The sequence below is a fragment of the Myotis daubentonii genome, chromosome 5 (assembly GCF_963259705.1).
Source record: "Myotis daubentonii chromosome 5, mMyoDau2.1, whole genome shotgun sequence".
Taxonomy (NCBI): domain Eukaryota; kingdom Metazoa; phylum Chordata; class Mammalia; order Chiroptera; family Vespertilionidae; genus Myotis; species Myotis daubentonii.
In genome coordinates, this window is record NC_081844.1 from 29,629,580 (window position 1) to 29,654,968 (window position 25,389).

General features: G+C 49.2%; 2 protein-coding genes across 2 annotated transcripts; both read left to right on the forward strand.

The window, feature by feature from the left end:
* The first annotated feature begins 1,573 nt into the window (after positions 1-1,573).
* Positions 1,574-12,187, forward strand: SLC25A41 (solute carrier family 25 member 41). Its single transcript, XM_059695256.1, has 7 exons — positions 1,574-1,785; positions 2,002-2,158; positions 2,743-2,895; positions 3,056-3,163; positions 10,735-10,902; positions 10,981-11,128; positions 11,937-12,187. Exons 1-7 carry the CDS (start codon positions 1,574-1,576, stop codon positions 12,107-12,109), a joined length of 1,119 nt encoding a protein of 372 aa, XP_059551239.1. The 3' UTR covers positions 12,110-12,187.
* A 1,343-nt stretch (positions 12,188-13,530) lies between these two features.
* KHSRP (KH-type splicing regulatory protein) lies at positions 13,531-25,389 on the forward strand. The gene is made up of 19 exons (XM_059696945.1): positions 13,531-13,901; positions 15,457-15,553; positions 16,130-16,168; positions 16,811-16,850; positions 17,962-18,011; positions 18,300-18,371; positions 19,131-19,188; positions 19,435-19,609; positions 19,804-19,902; positions 20,277-20,375; positions 20,499-20,601; positions 21,257-21,357; positions 21,449-21,593; positions 21,674-21,834; positions 21,914-22,023; positions 22,401-22,489; positions 22,585-22,785; positions 22,889-22,966; positions 23,229-25,389. The coding sequence occupies exons 1-19, from the start codon at positions 13,668-13,670 to the stop codon at positions 23,504-23,506; spliced, it is 2,229 nt and encodes a 742-aa protein (XP_059552928.1). The 5' UTR covers positions 13,531-13,667; the 3' UTR covers positions 23,507-25,389.

Here is a 25,389-nt window from a genome sequence, read left to right on the forward strand (position 1 = left end):
CCAATGACTTCTGCCTCTAGTATTTGCATTCTTGTATAATCCCTTCTCTCACTGTACCAAGGTGAGTTTGTTTGGGCCAGAGAATACAGCAGAATTGACGGTATATCACTTCCAGGATTAGGTTATAAGTGAACTGCAGCTACTATCTTGTTTGCATTTTAAGCTGCTGAGGGGGAGAGGTGTTGGGGGGGGGGGCGGTACTTCATTATGTCGCAGTAGCTCACTGATACATACGCACATCCACAGATACGATTTTCCACATACTCAAATAAGGGATCAAACCTTGCTAACTTTTGTATTTTTACTTCCTTTGAACTATGTCCTCAGCATCAATTCCCAGGAGTGGGTCAAAGGATATTGCTATCTCGGAGTCATGCCACCAGAAAAATTGTTATGTAATATACACAGCTTTCAACAAGGAATTAGCATTGCCAGTGTTACTACCACTGTGCTTGCATAGAGTGTCAGCATTTTAAGTTTATTTAATTGGACCAGTTAACGTCCATTTTCGGGCCTGCATTCTTATATCCCGTGACGCTACGGCTGGGATTTAGGAGGCTCTGCAACTGACATGCAGTGTGACACCAGACAAGCTTCTCTTTCTAAGCCTCAGTTTCCCCACCTACAAAATAAAGGGTGTTTTGGGGGAGGATGGAGATGCCCTCAGTGAAGACTCTTGTTGGATCCTACTGACAACACTATCTGGTAGAGTTTATCATTACTTCCCGTTTCCAGAGGGGGAAACTGAAGCTCAGAGAAGTAAGGCGGGTACTCCAAAGTCACACAGCAAGAAGTGTAGAGGTGAGAGTCAAACTCAGGTCTTCCTGACTCCAAACCTATTCCTGTCTTTTGGGGGTATCAATTGTGTCTCTCTCCCCCAAACTCCAGAGCTGTCCCATTCTCTCTCACTTTCATCTCCTGTTGCCATGACAATGAAACCCTGTAGTAGTTTCCTATGGCTGCTGTAACAAATGATGCCAAACCTGGTGGCTTAAAACAACACCAATGAATTATATTGGAGGTCAGGTACATGACATGGATCTCTCTGGGCTAAAACTAAGCTGTCGTCAGGGCTGGCTCCTTCTGGAGGCCCCCAAGGCATTGTCCAGCTTCTAAAGGTCGCCTGCATTCCATGGCCGGTGGCCCTCCCTCCATCCTCAAAGCCAGCGATGGCCTTGAGGTCTTGCTCACAATGTATAACTCCAACACCAACTGTTCTGGCTCCCTCTTCCCTGTTTAAGGACTCACGAGAGTACCTTGGGCCCATTTGGTTGATCCAGAATTACCTGTCCAGCCCCCTATCAGTTGGTTAGTAACCTAAATTCCGTTTACAAACATAACACCCTCCCCCCGCTCATGTAACATAACACATTCACAGGTTTAGAGGGATGAGCAGAGTGAGGGGAGACCCTCAGTCTGTCCACCATATCCAGTTAGGTCACAAGGGCCTCTGTGACCTCATTATCCCCGGGACCCAAATTTACTAGGCAAATTTACAACCTCCCACATGATTGCTGGTAGGCAAATCTCTTGCCAGGCATCTGAACCTCAATGTCCTGACTCTCTAGCTGCCATGGGAGTGAAACCTGAGGAAGCCCAGAACCCTTGCTCAAGGACCCAGACCCTATTTAAGAGGGTCAAGGCCTTGTTCACCAAAGCTTCGCCCCCTCCTCAACCCCCGCCCCCACCCCCACCTGTCTTCTGGAACCCAGGCTGTACTCACGTGTATGGATATGTGTTTGGGCATGTGAGTAAAAACGACCTGGAGCACCTCATATCACAGCAGGTGAGATACAGGTCACTCAGAATCTCCAGCCAGAACATTGCGGGGAGAAAGCCACACTGCCCACCCCTCTACATGGCCCACTTCCCTCCAAGCAGACCTAGAATTTCATCTTGAAGCCGTGAGGACCGGGGTGGGCCTTTCGCCAGGAGGGGGTTCTGGAGATGTGTCTGGTTCCAGCCTGGCTGAGTATGGGCAGCAGCTGGGTCTGCCCTGCTGGTTCTTGACACAGGAGAGCAGTTGATGGTGCCCATGGATGTCCTGGAAGTGGATAACATGGGAGCCTGGTGGAAGTTTCTGCTCTCAGGAGCCACGGCTGGGGCAGTGTCTCACACTGGCACAGCCCTCCTGGACCGTGCCAAGGTGTACATGCAGGTGTGCAGGGGGCAGGGGGGGTGCATGGCACTGAAGACATTGGGGTCGGGACGGACAGAAATGGAGCTGATGGAGTTCCGGATGGGGGTGGGAGGGTGAACTGGAAGCAGGTAGGCCGATGGGATGGTTGAATGGAAATGGAAAAGGGGTTTGAATTGGGGATGACGATGGAGCTGATGTGAATGTGAAACTGATGGATTGTGTTTGGGCATGTGAGTAAAAACGACCTGGAGCACCTCCCATCACCTCCTATCTATGGAGTTGACTTGGGGAAGGAGTTGAGAAAATGGTACCAGGGACAGGGTTGGGGTTGTAATCAGGGATTGAGGATGAGAATCTTTGAAGACAAAGTAGGGCTGGAGAGCAGAGGAAGATGGATGGGATGGAAATGTGGCTCAGTGTGGGGTTTGGGTCTGCATTGGTGAGAGAATTCTAGGACCAGCCAGGAAAGGAGCTGGAGAAGGAATGGGGATATGGAAGGGGTTGTGTGGCTGGGGACAGGATGGGCTTGAGTTCCAAGATGGGATGGGGATGAAAATAGGGTGAAGGACTTCTCACAGGCCCAGGGACCTCTCTACCGCCAGGTCTACTCCTCCAAGACGAACTTCATGAATCTCCTGGGGGGGCTACGAAGCATGGCCCAAGAGGGGGGCTTCCACTCCCTATGGCGGGGCAATGGTATCAACATACTCAAGATAGCCCCTGAGTACGCCATCAAGTTCTCCGTCTTTGAACAGGTGGGGGATGGTCTGCTTTCCCCAGTCCCACCCTTAAGTCCTCACCACTTCCCCAAAACTCAGATCACTATCCAAGACGTTCACCCTCTAGTCCTCTCCACATGGGTTTCAGGTAGAAAGACAGTTAGTTATTCGCTCTTGCTCCTCTCTCCTGTCCTAGTGTAAGAATTATTTCTGTGAAGGGCATGGGTCCCCATCCTTTCAGGAACGTCTCCTTGCTGGCTCCCTGGCTGTGGCCACCTCCCAGACGCTCATCAACCCCATGGAGGTAAGAGAATAGCTGACCCATAAAAGATGAAAATTAGTTGCCCACTCCAACTACTTCCTCCTCCCCTGTCCCTCTCCACTTTTCCTTCTTTTTCTTCATGTAAGATACGTATCAGACTTTTATTTATTATTATTTTTTTTTTTAGGATGACAAAAAACTTTTGTTTTTTTAGTTTTTTATACTTGCTGATCTTATTCAAATTTTTTCTTCAGCAACAATCAATTTTCATCCAGCCCAAATATTGCTACTAAGGTATTAATCATTTCCTATCCATTAAGTTAGCCTTTTAAGTAAATATTTACAGACATTTTCTTCATTCAATATAAAATTCTCTTCAGGCACAAACATGTTATAGGCCATTCCTTCCCCCCACCCCCACCCCCACTCCCAGTATCACACTTTTAAAAATATTTTTTTATTGATTTCAGAGAGGAAAGGAGAGGGAGAAAGACAGATATATCTATGATAAGAATCATTGATTGGCTGCCTCCTGCATGCTTCCTATTGAGGATGGAGCACAAAACCTGGGCATGTGCTCCAATCGGGAACTGAACTGTGACCTCCTGGTTCATAGGTACATGCTCAACCACTGAGCCACATCAGCCAGGCTCATATCAGACTTTTATTCCAGATGGCTACCTGGTCACCTCAACACTATTTATTGAATGAGTCTCATCCTTTCTTCCCCAGTGATCAGAGATGCCACCTTTTTAATTTACAAAATTCCTGTATATATTTGGGTTTATTTCTGGCCTTTCTCCTCTTGTTGCTCTGGTGTCTATTCATGCACCATTATCTTTTAATTTTTTTTTTTTAATGAATAGACTTTATTTTGTAAAGCAGTTTTAGGTTGACAGAAAATTTGAGCAAAAAGTACAGAGAGTTCTCATATACTTCTCCCCACAAATACAAAGTTTCTACTATTATTCACATTTTGCATTTGGGCGGGACATTTGTTACAATTAATGAGCCATATGGATACATTATTTTAAACTAAAGTCCATAGGACATTAGGGTTCACTCTTGGTGTTGAACATTCTATAGGTTTTGACAAATGTATAATGATGTGTGTCCACCATTACAGTATCATACAGAATAGTTTCACTGCCCTAAAAAGCTACTCTACCTATTCACCCTACCTCCTTCCCTGAATCCCTGGCAAGCACTGATCATTTTACTGTCTATACAGTTTTTTATGTCTTCTCATTCTTCATTCTTCTCTCCTTCATCAGTTTTTCAGGCTATTATTCTCTGTTGATTTTTCTATATAAAATTAGATGCAATTTGTCCAGCTCAAAAGACAGAATCAACTATTGTTTTTAACTTGGATGGTGTTCAATTCATAAACAAGTTAGAGATTGCTATTATTTATATGATGTTGAGTCTATGTATCCAGGAACATATTCATTAGTTCTTTAATGGTCTTTAAATTTATTTTAAATACAATTCTTACACCCAGAAATCAATGGCATTTTCATACACCAATAATGAATTCTCAGAAAGAGAAAACAAACAAACAATCCCACTTACTACTGCAACAAAAAGAATTAAGATACTTAGGAATAAACTTAACCAAGGAGGTAAAAGACTTGTACTTGGAAAACTACAGGACAATGGAAAAAGAGATAGAAGAAGATATAAACCAGTGGAAGAATATACCATGTCCATGGATTGGTAGAATTAACATCATTAAAATGTCCATACTACCCAAAGAAATCTACAGATTCAATGCAATCCCTATTAAATTACCAGCGGCATATTTCACAGATCTAGAACAAATACTCCAGAGATTAAAAAATGGCAGCAGAGTAAGTGAATGCTGCACAGATATGCTCCCAGGAACAAACTGGAATTACAACTATAATACAGGGAAAACTTCCTGAATAATCAGCAAAAGACTCACAGAGAGAACCCTCATACTGGAGGACCCAAAGTGGAGACCACATAGAGACTGGTAGGAGGGGCAGAGACGCAAAAGGGCTGGCTGGGCACCCACAGGAAGCAGCCGAAGTTCCAGAGAGATATCTTAGCTGTTGCCACTGAAAACTCTGGGATTTAATCCCCAAGCTGGGCCCCCCAGCAGAGAGCACCACAACTGAGAAGGGCACCCACATAATATCTGGCTGTGAAAAGCAATAGGGTTGCTATCTGCCAGGAAGAGACGGCTGAAAATTCAGGCACCCACTTAAAGGGTCAACACACAAAATTCCCTGTGGAGCCACCCACCTTGTGCTCTGGCAGAGGGAGGGTGGAGTGGACTGGAGCTGTGTGAACAGAAGCCAGGATTGGGTACTCTGGGGATACAGCTCAGTAGGCAGACATCCCTGGTTTCCTGGGCTGAGTCATTCGCTTGCACAGCAGAGGACATCTTTCCCACACAGACATTTGCTTTGCCTGGGGGGAAGACAGTTGACCCACCCTATTGAAAAACTCTTTGCCCTGCAGCCACTTAAGCAACTAAAAATAACAATTAGCCTTCAGGAAGGAGCAACTGCTCCATCCTGTTGAAAAACACTCTTGCCACACCAGAGGATGATTGCCTGGGGCAATTCAAGTCAGAATCCTATCAGTCTGTAGGCAGAGGTGGTCTCTGGAGGCTTTGAGTCTTTGCCTGATCTAATTAGACAGAAACAGCATTTGACACTGTACTGCACTAGAGATTAAGAGACATAGAGGATTTACCTAATACATAGTCACAAACCCAAACGGATAGCCAAAATGAGGAGACAGAACAAATACTCCAAAAATTTATATGGAACCAAAAAAGACCCCGAATGGCTGCAGCAATCTTCAGAAAGTCTGATCACAACACCAGATATCAAGTTAGACTGCAAACCCACTGTAATCAAAATAGGCTGGTACTGGCACAAGAACAAGCATATAGATCAATGGAATAGAACAGACACCCCAGAAATTGATCCAAGCCATTGTGCTCAATTAATATTTGACAAAGGAGGCAAGAGCATAAAATGGAGTCAAGACAGTCTCTTCAATAAATGGTGTTGGGAAAACTGGACAAATACATGCAAAAAAAGGAAAAGAAAAACAAGACCACCAACTTACACCATACACAAGAATAAACTCTAAATGTATAAAAGACTTAAATGTAAGTTGTGAAACCATAAAAATTCTAGAAGAAACCATAGGCCAGGGGTGGGCAACCTTTTTGTGAGTGCGTGCCAAAACCAGCAAAATCTCTGACTCAAAATTCTTCTGCGTGCCAACCCTTATTTTTTGAGAACATGTTACGCCTACTTGATATCTCTTAATGTGTGTACGTATGTGAAGAACCTTGAAGAAATAATAAAATTCATTCGAGAGACAAAAACACAGTATATGATGATGAAAAATACATTTATTTTTTAATGTATACATGTACACTGATAGTCCGACAAAAAACTTTATGACTCCGTTTGATATTATCAGTGGGACTTTTGCTGCCGCATCACTGATGACAGAGATTTTTACATCAGGTTTATATTTCGTGACCTTCAGAGATATGCACGAGCTACTACTTTCATCCGTCAGACTACTCCTATTATGAGACTTAACAAAATTCATCACTGAGAAAAAAGACTCACAAGTGTATGTGGATGAAAACATGGAGAGTGACGCGGTTGCAAAGTTTTTTAAACAGACAAAATTTTCTGGAATGGCATTCCAAGTTCTCAATAGTTCGTTTTCGAAACTTCTCTCTGGTACTCCTGTCTCTAATCACTTTTTTTCAATGTTTTCCAAGTCAACTCTAAGGTCAATAAATTTCTGCTTCCAAATTGAGCTACTCTGAAATTCAATCAACTGCATTTCAAAGTCAGCCATGTCTATCTAACCATGAAAACATTCGTAAGTTTAGTTCCTCCAGTTTCATGCTGTCTGGAAACCTCATGAATTTTGCTATCTCTTCCAGTTCTCTGAATTTCGCAAATCTTGAGAAGAACTGCTCAATAGTTGACTCGATGATGTTTAAAAACAGCTTTTGAAGGCTTTGACAGTCTGTTCCGTCATCTTTTGGGAGGTCTTTGATGTGCCTCTTGAGGTTTGGGAAATATCTAAATCTCTCACCATCCACATCCCTCTTAAAGACTTCCAGTTTCTTTTCAAAAGCCTTTATATAACCGAACATAACATCAAGTGTCTTGCCAGTTCCTTGTAATTTAACATTTAAGTCACTCAAATGTTCACAGAAATTGTAAATGGAAGATTATAAGAGAGGGTTTCGAGTGCCAGCAAAAGTTACTGGTGTGCCATGTTTGGCACGCGTGCCAGGGGTTGCCCACCCCTGCCATAGGCAGAAAAATCTCAGACTTCTCTTGTGGCAATATGTTTGTGGATACATGTCCTAGGGCAGTGGTCGGCTCTTTGGCCCCTTGAGTGTGGCTCTTCCACAAAATACCATGTGCGGGGGTGTGCACGTACAGTGTGATTGAAACTTCATGGCCCATGCGCAGAAGTCAGTTTTCGGAAAGGAGAGAGATGAAACAAGTATACAAGACGAGTGTGGATGGGAGAGTTGGAAGGGGTCGACCTCAGTGAATATACCTCAATCAGATTGAGGATGTTTTTAGCAAAGGCCCGCTTAGGAGTACCCTAATTAAGTTAATAACAATGTACCTACCTATATAGTTTAAGTTTTAAAAATTTGGCTCTCAAAAGACATTTCAATCGTACTGTTGATATTTGGCTCTGTTGACTAATGAGTTTGCCGACCACTGTCCTAGGGCAATGATGGCGAACCTTTTGAGCTCGGTGTGTCAGCATTTTGAAAAACCCTGACTTAACTCTGGTGCCATGTCACATATAGAAATGTTTTGATATTTGCAACCATAGTAAAACAAGGATTTATATTTTTGATATTTATTTTATATATTTAAATGCCATTTAACAAAGAAAAATCAACCAAAAAAATGAGTTCGCGTGTCACCTCTGACACGCGTGTCATAGGTTCGCCATCACTGTGACCTAGGGCAAAGGAAACTAAGGAGAAAATAAACAAATGGGACCACATCAGAATAAAAAGCTTCTGCACAGCAAAAGAAACCATCAACAAAATAAAAAGGGAGCCCACTGAATGGGAGAACATGTTTGCCAATGATACATTTGACAAAGGGTTAATTTCAAAAATATAAGGAATTCATAGAACTTAACAAAAGGAAGACAAACAATCCAAGGAAAAAAATGGACAAAGGACCTAAATAGAGACTTCTCCAAAGCGAACATACCGATAGCCAAGAGACATAGGAAAAAATGCTCAAAGTCACTGATCATCAGGGAGATGAAAATTAAAATGACAATGAGGTATCACCTCACACCTGTTAGAACGGCTACCATCAATCAATGACAAGTGCTGGAGAGGATGTGGAGAAAAGGGAACCCTAGCACATTGGTGGTGGGAATGCAGACTGGTACAGCCATTGTGGAAAACAGTATGGTTTTTCCTCAAACAATTACATATGGACCTGCCATTTGACCCAGGGATCCCACTTCTAGGAATATATTCCAAGAAACCCAAAATACATTCTTCAGAGAGAATGTATGCACCTCTATGTTCATAGCAGTACGATTTACAATAGCTAAGATCTGGAAACATCAATAGATGAGTGGATAAAAAAGCTGTGGTACATTTACATTTACATCATGGAATACTATGCAGCAGTAAAAAAAAAAAAAAAGGATCTCTTACCTTTTGAGACAGCATAGATGGACCTGGAGAATATTATGCTAAGAGAAATAAGCCAGTCAGAGAAAGACAAGTATTACATGATCTCACTTATAATGAACAAAACAAACTGTTGAACAAAATAGATCCAGAGAGATAGAAACATGGGACAGGCTGTCAAATCCCAGAGGGAAGGTAGGGGTGGTTGAGTGGGAGGAAGGAGATCAACTAAAGAACTTGTATGCACATATGCATAACCCATGGACACAGACAATAGAGTTGTGAAGGTCTGGGGCAGAGGGCGGGCAGGCTAGAAGGGGTCAAGGGGGAAAAAGGGGGACATAAGTAATACTTTCAATAATAAAGATTTAAATATATATATAATTCTTGCCCTCATCTGATTAAGTTTTTTTCAAAGTGTATTCGTTTTCACTGGCTGTGTAACAAATTACCACAGACTAAATTAGCTTAAAATAATCCTTACCCCAGGATATTTTTCCACTGATTTTTAGAGAGAGTGGAAGGGAGGGAGAGAAAAAGAGAGAAGCATCAGTGTGAGAGAGACATATTGATTGGTTGTCTGCCTCCCACATGTGCCCTAACCAGGGATGGGGATCAAACCTGTGACCCAGGTGTATGCACTTGACTGAGAATCAAATCTGTGACCCTTTGGTGTGAGGGTGGACACTCTAACCACTGAGTCACACCATCCATGGCTAAAATTACAGATTTTTATTTTTATTTTAAATATATTTTATTGATTTCTTACAGAGAGGAAGGGAGAGGGATAGAGTGTTAGAAACATCAATGAGAGAGAAACATCGACCAGCTGCCTCCTGCACACCCATTACTGGAGACGTGCCCACAAGCAAGGTACATGCCCTTGGCCGGAATCGAACCTGGGACCCTTCAGTCCGCGGGCTGGCGCTCTATCCACTGAGCCACACTGGCTAGGGCAAAATTACAGATTTTTAAAGATTTCATTGATTCTGTGGTTCATGCCTGGGCACTGGCTAGTGAGGTGATCTGTGCAGGGTTTTATCAGGTGGAAATCAAGGTGTCAGCTGGCTACCAACGAACTCACCTGAGCCCCTCTGCCAAGCGCCCTGGTTGTTGGCAGGATTCAGTTGCTGAAGGTTGTGGGACTGATGTCTTCAGCTCCTAGAAGCCAACCATGTGGTCCTCTCTGTAACAGTTTGCTGTTTCAGACCAACAGAGAGTGTCTCTGATGCTTCCAGGTTTCCTACTTCGACCTCTGGTAATAGACCTCTTTCAAAGGACTTGCCTGATTAGGTCAGGCCCATCCAGGACAATTTCTCCCGATTCATTTAAAGCCAACTGCTTAGAGGCCTTTATTACATCTGCAAAATCCGTTCCCTTTGTCATTACCATGTAACATGATCAGGGGAGCGCCATCTCATTGAGTTCACAGGTCTAGCCCACATTCAAGGTGGGGGAGTACACAGGGGAAGCACGAATCTTGAGGGCCACCTTAGAATTTTGCCTACCACACTCTGTGTTTTGTTTTTTGCGAAATTGTAGAGTTGCCAATATTTTGATGTTGGAGCATTTCATAAAAATTCCTATTTCTGGCTCGCTCAGAAAATTGGCAGATCTGGCCACCTGGATGGAGCCTGCACTCCCATGGCGCTATGTTTGGCTGGTGCTAAATGCAAGCTGCCACATACCCCACTTGGCTCATGTCACTTCCCTTCCCCTCTTGGCACTTGAACTTCTGAACCCAGGGTTGAGAGCAAACACAGGCCAAGGAATGGGACAGGGAGCTCTGGATCTGACACCCAGCTTTGCACATTCCTGAGCAGTTTCCTCATTTGTAGATGGGGACAATGGCCACTGCTGAGGGTCACTGAGAGGATTAAATCAAATGAGCTGCCTTACTCCTCACCCTCCCCAGGTGCTGAAGACACGACTGACCCTGCGCCGAACAGGCCAATACAAGGGGTTGCTAGATTGTGCCAAGCAGGTCCTGGAGCAGGAGGGCACCCGCGCCCTTTACCGTGGCTACCTGCCCAACATGCTCGGCATCATCCCTTATGCCTGTACCGACCTGGCTGTCTATGAGGTATGGGTCCCTCAGAGGGGGTGGCAGGGGTGAACCCAGGCCCTAGCAAGCTTCCTCCTGTCCCCCTTTCTCTTGCAGATACTCAGAGGCTTCTGGCTGAAGTCAGGCAGAGACATGGCGGACCCTAGTGGCCTGGTCAGTCTGTTGTCAGTGACGCTGTCCACAACCTGTGGTCAGATGGCCAGTTACCCACTGACTTTGGTGCGCACCAGGATGCAGGCTCAAGGTCAGCCTGGCCCTAGTGGCCACCATGTATGGCTCTCCCCGCTTGGCCCTCCACCAACCCTCTGAATTTCTCATCCCCAAACTCCCACATCTGATCTTGGCCAACTTCACTGACCCCCTAAGCCACCAAGACTTTACACTCATCTCCAAATCTGATCCCAGCCCTCAAATTAATACTACAAATCACTAAAATGAACATCCATCTTCCAAATGATTATCACAACCCCCCCGAAATGTGACCCAGGCCCCCATTCTGACCTCAAGACATAATATCCCCCAAATGACCTCCTAACTTCTCCAAGTCAGATCCAGTCCTCAATTGGCTCCAAAAGGCAAAATGGTTCCTAAATTTGCCAAATCTGACCCTTAGATGTCCCAAAATTCATAACCACTCCCCCACAACCCTGGAAACCCCCCAGATGTGACTCCCTCAAATGGACTCTCAAACAACCTCAAACATCCAAGTGGGTCCTTAGCCAACCCCCTTCACCTTGAAAATGTCCCCAAACTATTCCTGAGCACACTCCCCAAAATCTCTAGATCTTAGAAGTTACCCCCCAAATAGGCTTGAATGTTTTTAAAGATGTTCCCAAAAAGGAAATCTGAAAATTCCTGCCCGAATTGCTCTCCTAAACCAATTGATTTTCTCTAAAAGTCATCTTTCCAACTGACCCCCCAAACCTCTGCCCCTGGCTCCACTCCTCATCCCCTAACATTCCAGACGCCCCCCCCCCCACACACACACACACACTCCCGCCCCGGGAGGCCAGCTTATCTCTGAGACGCTGAGCTTGTTCCTGTCCCTGCAGACACTGTGGAGGGTTCGAATCCCACCATGTGTGGAGTCTTCCAGCGGATCCTGGCCCAGCAGGGCTGGCCAGGGCTATACCGAGGTATGACCCCCACATTACTGAAGGTGCCGCCGGCTGGTGGCATCAGCTATGTGGTGTATGAAGCCATGAAGAAGACCCTGGGTGTATAGACAATGAGCTAAGCCACATGCCCTGGGCAGAAATGGGCAGAGGATTCAATGTCCCCTGGCCCCAAAAAGCCCCCCAGGCTCAGGCCACAGGGAAGTTTTTTTCAGGAAAAGCAGACTGGGGGTCTGGGTCAGAAGACGCTCTCCAGATGCAGCCTGAAACTACTATGGACTCCAGTTTGGCTCGTAGTAGTCTGTCCTGGTTCCAGGGCAAATTGGTGAACATGGAGTCAAACCAGGAATAAAGTGATGGTTTCTGCTAAACATGTCTGGGATATCTGGATTGAGGAGGGGAGCTGGGAACCTGGATACTTGGGTCCAAGAGAGGAGCTGAGTATCTGCACTCCGTGGGTCCCGGAGCGGGGCTGAGTACCTCGGGCCTCTGGGTCCTGAATGGGAAGGATGGATGCTGCCTGCGTCCAGTGAAGCTTGGGTCCCGGGACCTAGTGTGAAGCAGGTGTGGGGTGTGGAATTAGAGTCTGGGATCCCTCAGTGCTGGGAGGGAACCATGGCCCAAAACCCATTAGCTCGGGAGTGGAGCTGGTTCCATAAATCCTGGAAGAGAAGGGCTTCTAGAGCCATGGGTGGAGAAAGGAAAAGGGGTTACAGGGGAATCCCTGGGTTTTCTCCTGCTCTCAGGCCACTTCAACTCCAGAAAGCACCCGATCTCCAAGGCCTCAAGCAAACCACGTGCCTGGCCTACCCAGCCAGGCTCCGGGACGCTAACCCTGACGTCAGGCCCGAATTCTGGCAGCCAGTCGCTATTGCGTATGTACGCTGCCACTCATTCCCCCTTCCACTAATCCCCTCTCGCCGTCTGGTAGCAGGCTCCGCCCCAATGCAGCTGCGATTCCACCGGTTCCCACTAATACTGGGCACCTTTACTTCACTGCCATTTGTCTAGACCGGTGTCAGTCACCTAACACCTGCCCCCGTCTCTCAGCCATTGGCTTAGAAGTCAAGGCTGGAAAAGGATTATGGTTAACATGAAAAGCCAATCCAAACCCAAGCGCATCATCCAGAACTCGTAAGGGATTGGATTAAATTGACTGCCAATCTTTACAAGAACCGCCTTCCGCGTGCACTCATTGGCTTGTGTTCAAAGGAGCCATTTGCTAGGCTCCTCCTTCCTGTACGCTTGACTCTTCCGAGCGGTCAATAGGTTCTGAAGCCGCCCCGCGATTCTGGAACTCCGCTTCATTGGGCCAACCTAGCGCCGGCAGCCAGCAGCGCATTGCCTCAGAGAGCTGTCAGTCACACAGCGCCTACTACCCAGTGCCTTCCGCAGCACTCCGATTGGTCGCTTGACCACAGAGCCCTTGATTGGTGTCCGGGGAGCGGCGGCTGCTTCCTATTGGCCCGGTCCTGCCGTCCGTCACGGCGGCGGGAGGGGGGGCGTCCCTCCCCCCCACCATCGTCTTCCCAGCCGCTGGGTTCCCAGAGTGCTCCGCGGCCGTGTGGAGCGAGGCCTTGTTCCCGCGTTGAGCCGCCGCCGCTGCTGCCGCCGCCGCCTCCACCTCCTCAGCTTCAGCAGCCGCGCCAGGCCCGGCCCCGCCGCGCCATGTCGGACTACAGCACGGGAGGACCCCCGCCCGGGCCGCCGCCGACCGCCGGCGGGGGCGGGGGGTCCGGGGGCGCCGGGGGAGGCCCTCCACAGGGCCCGCCAGGCGCAGGGGACCGAGGCGGCGGTGGCCCGGGCGGAGGGTCGGCCGGCGGCCCTTCGCAGCCCCCAGGCGGGGGCGGCCCGGGAATTCGCAAGGACGCCTTCGCCGACGCCGTGCAGCGGGCCCGCCAGGTGAGGAGGCCGCGGGCCTGAGGGGCGCGCGCTCGGGCGGGGGAGGGGGCGGGGTCACGTGCGCGCGCGCACGGGGTCGCGAGTAAGGGGGCGCCGTGGCCCCCGCGGGGTCACGTGGAGCAGTAGGCTGGGGCCTGGGCCGCCCCACGCGCCTCGAGTGGGGTCCCCCACGGGTGACCCTTGCAGGGGGAAGGGGCGTCCGGGAGATTCCCAAAAGCGGTCCCTGGGTGTGCAGGGGCCCCCGGCACCTCTGCCTCGCCTTAGGGTACGCGAAAGCATGCTCCGCTGTTCTGGAAGGAAGGGGTCCGCCTTCCCGGGTTGGTCTTACTTGGCCCCCACCTCCCCGTCAGGGCACAGAACTGCTTGCCCTCAACCCAGCCCCGTTTCAGCCCGCTCCCCAGGAAGAAGGGACTTTGGGGAAAAGAAGTCCTTCCTCTTGAGTGCGGACAGGGGACCCTTTTGCTGCCCGAGCGGCCAAGCACTTCGGTGAAACGGGAGGGTGGGCATAGGAGCTGGCTCTTCTTGATGCTTCCGGTTGCTTGAAAGCGTGGTCTTCTATCTTTTTGATGAAGAGAGGAGGATCCCAACCAGTGTTTTGAGTCTTGATGACAACATGGAGGTGACACATGCTGGTGGGACCGACCTCCCCAGAGCCTGGCGGGGAGGAGGCCCATAGAATGGGAGGACTTGGCCGCCCTTTCCGGAAGGCAGACCCCAACCCCGGGTGCTCCCAGTGCCTCCAGGGCAGGGTCGGAGGTCCCGTTAGGTGGCCGCCCGGCTCCGCCCAGTGTGACCGAGGCTTTCTCGCTGCCCTGGGATGTTTTAATGTGCGCTTATGTCTGCTTGCCCACTGAGCTGTCTTGATGGAGCAGCTGTACCTGGGGGAGTTGGTGCTGGGTGCCCCATCTGGACAGTCCAAGAGCTTTGGCTCCAAGTGTTAAATAGTTGAGAAGTGAAAGGCTAGATACTTAGTTTTTGGTTTGTGTTTCTTTGGGAAACTTGGAATACTTCCACAAACAGACTCTGGTGTTAGGTTTGTTGGATAGGGGTTTATTTGAAGTTGCTCTTCGTGTGGCTAAATTGTAACATGTGCTCCAGAAGGGTCTTTTATTTTCCGCAAATGAAGATTTCAGATGCCTTGGAGCAAAAACTGCCCTGAGATTTGTTTCACAACCGCTAGGGTTCTGAGGGTGAGGGAGATGATGCTCTTCAGCATCCCAGAAGAACCCGGCTACATTGTGGAGATGACCCGAGGACCCTCAGTGGCACTGAGCTTCCGTTCCTTTTACCCCAAGTTAGTGTGGGTTACAGTCTGGCCACAAACCATTTGGGACCAAATCCCATCAAGAAAGGGAGTTAACTGTTGAACTCTGAGACCTCAGGTGGAAATTCCTTCTAGAATGTCTTAACCATCAAGTTCTTCCCTAAATTAGGGGGAACCTGACTCTCAGTCCGAACAGCAAAGAGAGCAGGAGAGATTCCGAGAAGTTGATCTGAGCCCCACGGAGGTTGCTTTTTGGTGCTAATTCTTCTCTGCTTACAACTTCATTTCTAGATCGCAGCCAAAATTGGAGGCGATGCTGCTACAACAGTGAATAACAGCACTCCTGACTTCGGTTTTGGGGGCCAAAAGAGGCAATTGGAAGATGGAGGTAACTACTTGCTGGGAAGGAGGATAGAGAGTGAGGTGCCTTTGTTTGAATGTGGTTCAGAGTGGGGGGGAGGGCAGCCTGCTGCTGTTCAGTCTTTTAAAACCTCAGCAATCCCAGCTTTGTTCATTCTTTTTGTTGGGCCACCATCCTGAGGTATCAGGTGGCTGAGAGGAGAGCAGATTGACTGTGGCTGGGTCCAAGTTGTAAGTTCTCAAGATTGTTTCTCCCCTTCTGGTAGGCTGGAGAAATGCTGGTACTGTTATTGAGGCCCCACATCAGTAAAGTTTGGGTGGCCAGCAACTTCTTTCAACCAGAACCCCGGCTGCCCAAGGCAGGTCTCATCCTGAGCTAAAAGGACTCAGATGCCACTATTATATAGAGTATAAAGGGCTTTTTTACTCTTAGTGCCGGTTGATGAAGTCTGGCCTCACTTAGGGGTTGGTCTTTCCTGTCTCTGCTCTGATTTGGGGGGTAGCAGAAGAGAGGATAGTTTGCCAGGAAGTGTGGCACCAGTATCAGATTTAAGGAGGCTGTGGGTGGGTGGGTGCTGCATCTGACATCCTCTCTCTTTCACAGACCAACCGGAGAGCAAGAAACTGGCCTCTCAGGGAGACTGTAAGTCTGTTGGGTAATGCAGGCAGAGGGCAACTTCAGGATCTTAGGAGGTTGTTTGGAGCTGGGAGCACTGCGCACCTGTCCTTTATGGAGGCTCTAGGTGTTCATCATCTGGGCTTCGTGATCTTTGGGGTTCCTATAGCCCCCGGAAATTGAGGCAGAAATACCCAGTGCCTATGCTGTTGTGAGCAGGGTCCACTATGCTCCAGTGCTTAGAAGGGCTTAGACCAGCGGTTCTCCACCTGCCCCTTTGGGGGTCGAATGACCCTTTTACAGTGGTCACCTAAGACCATCGGAAAACACATATAATTACATATTGTTTTTGTGATTAATCACTATGCTTTAATTATGTCCAATTTGTAACAATGAAAATACATCCTACATATCAGATATTTACATTACGATTCATAACAGTAGCAAAATTACAGTTATGAAGTAGCAACGAAAATAATTTTATGGTTGGGGTCACCACAACATGAGGAACTGTATTAAAGGGTCGCGGCATTAGGAAGGTTGAGAACCACTGGCTTAGACTGTAATAGTGTTAGTCGCTCCTATGTAGGTAGGAGCACCTGGGGTCAGTAGTGTTCTGGGTTCCAGAGAGAAGCACGCCAATCTTTCCTTTGGATTTTCTCTCTGTAGCCATCAGTTCTCAACTTGGACCCATCCATCCTCCCCCCAGGTGAGTTGTGATTTGGAGAAAATGTCGTTTGTCTGTCAGCTGTCTCTGCCTTTCTTACTGTCTTGAGGGAGAACTCTGTCTGGGAGCCCTGCACCATTTCAGGATGGTCCACCAAAGAGTGGACTGAGGGGTAGAAGGTGCTGCCTTTATCCCTGTACTTACCTGTCTTCAAGGCTGGAGGTAGGACAGGGTTGTGGCATTTCCCTGTAATGACAGAATGGTGATTTCTGCACCATGGTGCTTCCTTTGTTGGGGTGGGGACTCTCCAGAAGCACACACATCTGTCTTCCTCGAAAAGGCTGGTTTTCTCGCCCATCCTCTGCAAATGCTTGTTCCCTGAGAGCGGATGGAGCCTACCTTATTTCCTCCCCCACCCACCCCATGACTTCAATGAATCTGACATAGAATCCTTTGTGAAGGACCACATTGTTTCTTTTATTTTTTTAATGGGCCAACATTTTTGTAAAATGCAATAAAAATGATTTGCTAGGTCCCTAGCTGGTTTGGCTCAGTGGATAGAGCATCGGCCTGGGGACTGAAGGGTTCCGGGTTCGATTCCGGTCAAGGGCACATGCCTGAGTTGTGGGCTCGATCCCCAGTAGGGGGCGTGCCAGGAGGTGGCCGATCTGTGATTCTCTCTCATCATTGATGTTTCTGTCTCTCTCCCTCTTCCTTTCTCTCTGAAATTAATAAAGATATATTTAATTTAAAAAAATGATTTGCTTGGAAAATGAAATTTAAAAGGTGCAAAATTATTCCTTTTTTTGTTTGTTTTTAAAGTCAGTGGTTATAAATTGACTTTATCAGATTGCTATAAAAGTGTCCAGGTGCTCATTCTCCCCGTGAGTTAGGGACAGCACTGGTCCAGGGGCCACACTGCCTCAGAACAGGCCTTTCATGGCCCGCGCGGGGAAACTTGGCCTCAAGAAATGGAGTGACCTGCTGTGGGACAAGAGATCCCCACCCTCATGCTGCTAGATTTTGCATAGGCTTGTGAGGTCTTGGTCCCATCATAGGGAGCAGGGTCAGAGGTCAGAAACATCGGGGGCCCTTTTCTCTGGCAGATCCTTTGCTTTCCCATTTGAGACTGACCTTCATTGTCTCTTTGCAGGACTTCAATGACAGAGGAGTACAGGGTCCCAGACGGCATGGTAGGACTAAGTGAGTGTGGGTCACCGTGCTCTGGGGTGTCCATTATATCCACAGCCCCGCCCTGGGACAGTGTCCTGGAAGCCCTGCCACCCCAGAAGCCTCTGGTCTGAAAGGGCTTCCCCTATTAACCTGTTCTTTCTGGACTGGAAGAGCGCTCATCGTCTCCTTTGAATATTCATGTGGCCCCACCATCGCCTCGTTTACTTGGTGCTGGCCCCTTCCGTCAGCTCTGCTTTTTTTTTTTCTTTTGTATTCCATTTTAAAGTAACTCACTTTTCTCCTTTCTTCACCACCTAGTCATTGGCAGAGGAGGTGAACAGATTAATAAAATCCAGCAAGATTCAGGCTGCAAAGTCCAGATCTCTCCAGGTATGAGTGAGCCAGTTTCGCGCCAGAATGAATGCAGGGGCTGGGCTCTTTGCACTTTAGTATTCCTCTCACTTTTAACTTGACCGTTAGACATGAAACATATTTGTTTTATTTATTGAGTGCCTTCTATGTGCCAGGCTCAGTGTAGTATCTCCAGTGTGCAGCACCACGGATGTAGCTCTGACTTTTGTTTTCATTTTATGGGTGGGGGGAGAACTGAAGGGGAAGATCTAGAATTGAACACAGGTTGCCTCATTCCAGGTCTGCTGTGAACCATTATGTTAAGTTGCCACCTAAACATCTAGTAGAAACCAGACAGGAATATGGGAGGCAGGAAGGTGCATTAGAAAAGTTTTGAGAGTGGGCCTGGGTTTGAATCCCAGTTCTGCCTGCTCCTCTGTAGGAGTCTGCTTCTGAGGCCTTGTTCTAGCAGAGTGGAGTTTGTTAACGAGAGGGTGTGCATGTGATCATTAGTGGTGGCAAAAATGGTCCAGGGTTTGGACCTTCCAGAACCTGCCTCTCCTACCTCATCTTTTCCCCTAAAAGTTCTGTCTCCCTTGTTGGACTTTAAGCTTCCTGACCTTGGCTTTGCATAGGGCAGCCTCCCAGGTGTTTGGGGAGGTAAATTGATTTGTCAGGCTGCTGAATGGTGGCAAAAGTGGCTGGTGATTGTTCTGGAAGTTTCCTCATCTCCACTAAAAGCCTTTCCAGGGTCTGCAGGCCTGGAAAGGCACTGACCCTATCTCCTCTTCTCTCCAGACAGTGGTGGCCTCCCTGAGCGCAGTGTGTCCTTGACAGGAGCCCCAGAATCTGTCCAGTAAGTGCCTGGCTGGGCCTGTCATTGTGATGGGAGTGGGCAGAAGTCCTCTTGATCCCTTTGAAAATTGGGGGTGACTCCCACACCATGTCCTTGCAGCCAAGCCCCAGGGACCGTAGTACTCTCTTCCTCATCATCTGTCAAACGCATGTGTTGGGAGTCACCTTCTTTGCTTTGAGCTTTGGGGAGGGGGGGTCACCAGGCCAGTACTCTCAAGTGACAGCACCCCATTCTTCCCCTTCCCAGGAAAGCAAAGATGATGCTGGATGACATCGTCTCTCGGGGTCGTGGGGGCCCCCCAGGACAGTTCCATGACAACTCCAACGGGGGCCAGAATGGCACAGTGCAGGAGATTATGATCCCCGCGGGGAAGGCTGGCCTTGTCATCGGGAAAGGCGGGGAGACCATTAAACAGCTACAGGTGAGGGAGTGGAGACGGAAGGTTCCATCCATCCCAAGAAAGTTTCCATCCTGTATCTGGTCTGCACACCACCACCACCCCCAGCTGCTTTCCCAGTCTTCTATCCTTTTTGATCATGGACCCTGCCCCAAATGCACTAGTCGCCAGAAAGTTATTTGAAAGTCCTACACTGACAGTCGACATTGGTTTTAAAGGAACGTGCTGGAGTAAAGATGATTTTAATTCAAGATGGTTCCCAGAATACAAATGTTGACAAGCCCCTTCGGATCATTGGAGATCCTTACAAAGTGCAGGTGAGTGTGCCCTGCGGTGGTGGTGAATAGTGGGTTTTAGAGAAGGGAGAGCTGGTGGGCTGCCTGGAGATTTGAATAGAAGTGGAAAGGTTTTCAAAAGCACTGGCTTTGAAGTCATCCCAGGGTTCATGTTCTTGTGTTGAATTCTCCCTTCAACAATGGTTTGTATCTGAGCAAGTGGCCTAACTGATCCTCCATCTTCTCATGTGGAAAGTGAAGTTGCTGGCCATGCCTGCCTCTCAGGGTGGCAAATACAGAGCTCGGCACCTGTGTCAGTCCTTAGCTTAAGCCTGTGACCCCTTGGTTTATGGGAGGCTGGGGGTGCAGTGGGGCAGCAGGGCTTGCCACGTGCACCATGCCCTGTGTCTTTTCAGCAAGCCTGTGAGATGGTGATGGACATCCTTCGGGAGCGTGACCAGGGCGGCTTTGGGGACCGGAATGAGTATGGATCCCGGATTGGTGGGGGAATTGATGTGAGTGTGGGCTTCCCCCAGAAGATGGAGGGCTATGCGGGGGGTGAGGGGCTCCTTGTGTCCAGTGGGCAGCAAAGCTATGGGGACAGAACTCAGCTGACCCTCTCTCTGCGTCTCCCTCAGGTGCCAGTGCCTAGGCATTCTGTTGGCGTGGTTATTGGCCGGAGCGGCGAGATGATTAAGAAGATCCAGAATGATGCTGGTGTGCGGATCCAGTTTAAACAAGGTCAGGGCCAAGTCGTGTGCTGTGTAAGCCAGTGCTGTCCTCTTAAGATCAACCTGAGTGTCCACTGTGGGCAGCTTGGCACCATGGTTAGCATGCTGTGCCTCTTTACTGTTGGATCTTGTCTTTCTCCTCTGTGGGACAGCCCCGTGAGAGAGTTGGTGATGGGCACACTTTCTGTGTTTTCCTCTCCTGTTGAATCTATCTCATCCCTCTCCCCCACCAGTAGCCTGTCTCAACTAGGCAGCCTGGGTAACTTGGGCACTGGGCTGGATCAAATCACTGACCCAACTCTGGGCTCCTGCCAAGCCTGTGAGAGTCTGAGGGCAGGTCTGTGGGAAGGAGGGACCCCTTTCCTGCTTTTCAGAGATTTGTTGTTCTTAGTTCTATAAAATGCATCTGTTAGTTCTGGGGGTTCTAATTGCAGAAAGAAGCCTCAGCTACCTCCCTGCCCAGCTGGTCAGTTTTCTTCTCTGGGGACATGGGGCCTGCCTGCCTCCTTCCTCACTCCTGAGTACGTGGAGTGAGGCGAGCGGCACTGAGTCTGAGATGTCTCAGACACCTAGCTTGGCACAGTACTGCCCTGAGGAGGTGTGGTGGTTTGGAGTTGTGCTTCTCTTTTAAATCCGTGTCTCCGCTCTCTGGATGCTGGCCTCAGATGATGGGACAGGTCCTGAGAAGATAGCTCACATAATGGGGCCCCCAGACCGGTGCGAGCATGCGGCGCGGATTATCAATGACCTCCTCCAGAGCCTTAGGGTAGGTGGCATGGGGTAGGTGAGAAGAGCTGGTGGGGGCAGAGTAATGTGCCTGGCTTCCTACATTTATTCTCCATCTCCCTGTCTTGCAGAGTGGTCCCCCAGGTCCTCCAGGGGGTCCTGGCATGCCCCCAGGGGGCCGTGGCCGAGGAAGGGGCCAAGGCAACTGGGGCCCGCCTGGTGGAGAGATGACCTTCTCCATCCCCACTCACAAGTGTGGGCTAGTCATCGGCCGAGGTGAGGAGGCCTCTCCCTGCCCTTCGTCCCTCACCCATTCATTCCTCCCTCCCTCCCTTCACTGCCTGTGTCCCCTGCAGGTGGCGAGAACGTGAAAGCCATAAACCAGCAGACGGGCGCCTTCGTAGAGATCTCCCGGCAATTGCCGCCCAACGGGGACCCCAACTTTAAACTGTTTATTATCCGGGGCTCGCCCCAGCAGATTGATCACGCCAAGCAGCTCATCGAGGAGAAGATTGAGGTGGGCTCATGGAGGGCTCTGGGAGTCTGGCTCCTGACTCCTGACTCCCACCGCTGACCTTGTCACATTCTCCTTCCAGGGTCCCCTCTGTCCAGTTGGACCAGGCCCAGGAGGACCAGGCCCTGCCGGCCCCATGGGACCCTTCAATCCTGGGCCCTTCAATCAGGGGCCACCAGGGGCTCCCCCTCAGTGAGTACTCTTCAGCTGCCTGGGATTTGTGACATGGGTGTCAATATGCTGGCAAGAAAAGCGACAGGCCCCGTTTCGATTTACCACCAAGAGGTCCATCCTCATCTTTCAGAAGCAATGATTGTTCGGGCCCAAACACATTCCATTCCAGCTTTGTTTCACAGACACCATCTTTTATAAGATGCAATAGGTGTTGACCTTGGTCTCCACCCCATGCACAAATCTGCATGTTGATTTGGGGGTACTTTGTTTCATGGCCTGGGTCTTACACATTTAGTTGTCTCACATCTTTCCTTGGGCCTTCTTCCTACTAGCCATCTCTACCCTGCAAAGGAGCAACCTCCGCTCATGTGTTCCCCATCTTTCTCATCCTACAGTGCTGGGGGTCCCCCTCCTCACCAGTACCCACCCCAGGGCTGGGGCAATACCTACCCCCAGTGGCAACCACCTGCTCCTCATGACCCGAGTAAGTAAGGCTACCCATTTGACGGGCAGCACAGGGTTTGGGCCCAGGATTGGCTTCTGTGTCAACTCTCAGCCTGCACTGCCCTCCTCTTGCAGATAAAGCCGCTGCAGCCGCCGCAGACCCCAACGCAGCCTGGGCTGCCTACTACTCACACTACTACCAGCAGCCCCCAGGCCCCGTGCCCGGCCCCGCACCTGCACCCGCAGCTCCACCTGCCCAGGGCGAGCCCCCTCAGCCCCCACCTGCTGGCCAGTCAGACTACACTAAGGCCTGGGAAGAGTATTACAAAAAGATCGGTGAGTGTGTGGGTTGCTGCATGGGCTCAAATCAGCCAGAAGGGCAGAAGAGGGCAGCTGTGTCCCCTTGCTGTCGTCTGACCTTGGTGCCCGCCTCCTGCAGGCCAGCAGCCCCAGCAGCCTGGAGCTCCACCACAGCAGGACTACACAAAGGCCTGGGAGGAGTACTACAAGAAGCAAGGTGAGTTATACAAAAAAATAGAGGGTGCAAGTACAGTATAGGGAATGTAAGTCATTATTATGAATTTGTACGATGACTTAGTATGATGATCACATCCTAAGGAATTTATATGGCGAATCACTTATACACTTGAAACTAATATAACATGGTTGTACTTCAACATAATTTTTTTTTAAAGCAGGCTGAACTGGTGGGGCCTGAGGCAAGGCAGGGCCAGGCCCCCACTCTTGCCCAGCCACACTCACCCTCTCCTCCCTGACAGCTCAAGTGGCCACTGGAGGGGGTCCAGGAGCTCCCCCAGGCTCCCAGCCGGACTATAGTGCCGCCTGGGCTGAATACTACCGACAGCAAGCCGCTTACTACGGACAGACCCCAGGTCCTGGTGGCCCCCAGCCTCCACCCACACAACAGGGACAGCAGCAGGCAAGTGGGAATTGCCACCCTCCTCCTCCTCCTTTTTCCTTCCAACCCCCAGCCACCGTCCATCCTGCCTTAGTGGGTAGCGCCGGAAATCCCTTCCCCTGCGGGGTGTGTCCTTGATGCCTGCAGCGGGGGCCGTGTGGCTGGAGGTCTCCGGGAGTCCCCATGAGCCAGGGGAAGTGTGCGCTGGGTCCAGAGGTTAAAGAAGAGGCCTCCCTCCGCCGGCTCGCTTGTTCCTGTGTAATGCTGTCGTGATGCTGGGGGCGAGTGCGAGACAGATAAAAGGTGGAACTGTTGAACTGGTGGGTAGTCCTGGGGGTGGGGGCAGCCCGGGCACTGCACTTTGGTCACCATCCTGGCTGCTAACTCAAAATCTGGCCACTTGGGAAGAAAATGGATATTTTTTCCCCTCTGCATTACTTTTTTGGCTTTTGTTCTTTTTGTTTTTAAACCCATGGTCTTCTCCCCGACGGTGTCCAAGTGACTGTTTGCAGGCAGCCCCAGTGTGGGGTGGCCCTGGCTCCAGCGGGGATGCAGGAAACCTGCGAAGGGGCTCGGCCCCTTGGGCTCAGCCTCTGCTGTCACGCCCGTGTCTGTGTCCCGGTCTTGTCTGTGAAGTGGGCATGATGATCGCTGCCACGTTCCAACCTACCTCACAGGGGTGTTGTGGGGACACCGTGATCTCAGATTGTTCATGTTGTGATGCGCCGGGAGCCACCCACCACCTTCTCCCTTGCAGACCCTGACTTCGCTTCTCTTTCTCCCGCGGCCCCTGCTTCTCTCCTTCTTGCCTTTGTGTCGCTCTTTCTCCTCCTCCATCAAGGAGCCAGTCTGACTTCAGCTGAGTCCCTGGAGCACTTGACTAGACAGTTACAGACACATCCTGCTAGCCATTGGCGTGGGAGAGGGGCTTCCTGGCCCCCTCCTTACTATCCCCCAGTCTTCCGCCTCTGCCTCCCCCTCCCCGTAGTGACCAATTCCTATCTCTTCCCTCTCCGCAGGCTCAATGAATCGAATGAATGTGAACTTCTTCATCTGTGAAAATTCTTTTATTATTTGTTCTGTTTGGGGCTTATTTTCTGGTTTTTTCTTTTTTTCTTTTTTCCTCCATTTGTTAGGCGAGAGAGCGATGGCTGACATGGGGGTGGGGTGCAGGGGAGCCCTCTCTGAGTGGCTTGGAGGTCATGCCTGGCTCTCACTCTCTCGCCCATTCTGTGTCTCACATCCTTTCTTTTTCTTTCAAAACTGGGATCCTTCATGTTGAGCCAGCCATAGAAGATAGCGAGAATTAAATCTCTGCCAAAAAAAAAAATTTTTTTTAATAAGAAACACAATAAGTGAAACAAAACCTATAAAATTATATATATATATAAAAATCTCTATATCCCACCCCCCCAGTCTTCCCTAAAACTGCTTCTTTCAAGGAAAACTTATTTTCTCCCTGCCACCCTTGGCCCTCTTCATGTTTTTAAAATAAACTTTTAAAAAGGAAAAAAAGTCACTCTTGCTTTTTTTTTTTTTTTTTTTTTAGTTAGAGTTGGAACATTCCTTGGACCAGGTGTTGATATTGCAGGGAACCCCCCCCACACACATATACCCTGCCCTATCTCAGTCAAGCCCCTCAGCCTCTCTGCTCCTCTCGCTCTTCCTTCTGCCCTAGCTTGCTTCTCGCAGCCCTCCCCTCCCGCGTCCCTTCTCCCAGGACTGGTCTGTCATGTTTCATCTGTTCAAGAGGACATTGAAAATGAAAACAAATTGAGAACAAAACAAAAAAAAAATTGTATGGCAGTTTTTACTTTTTATCGCTCGTTTTTAACTTCACAAATAAATGATAACAAAACCTCCCCATGTCTGCTGGGTGCCGTCTCTCTTTCTCTGTTCCCACCTGCCCCCATAGAATTTTGAAGCAGATGTTTGTTCTTTATAGATGTTGTAAACCCTGATAACGGTGATTGGAAATTACAAGCTTTGTGTTGTGTTTTTTGTTTTTTTTTTTTGTTTTT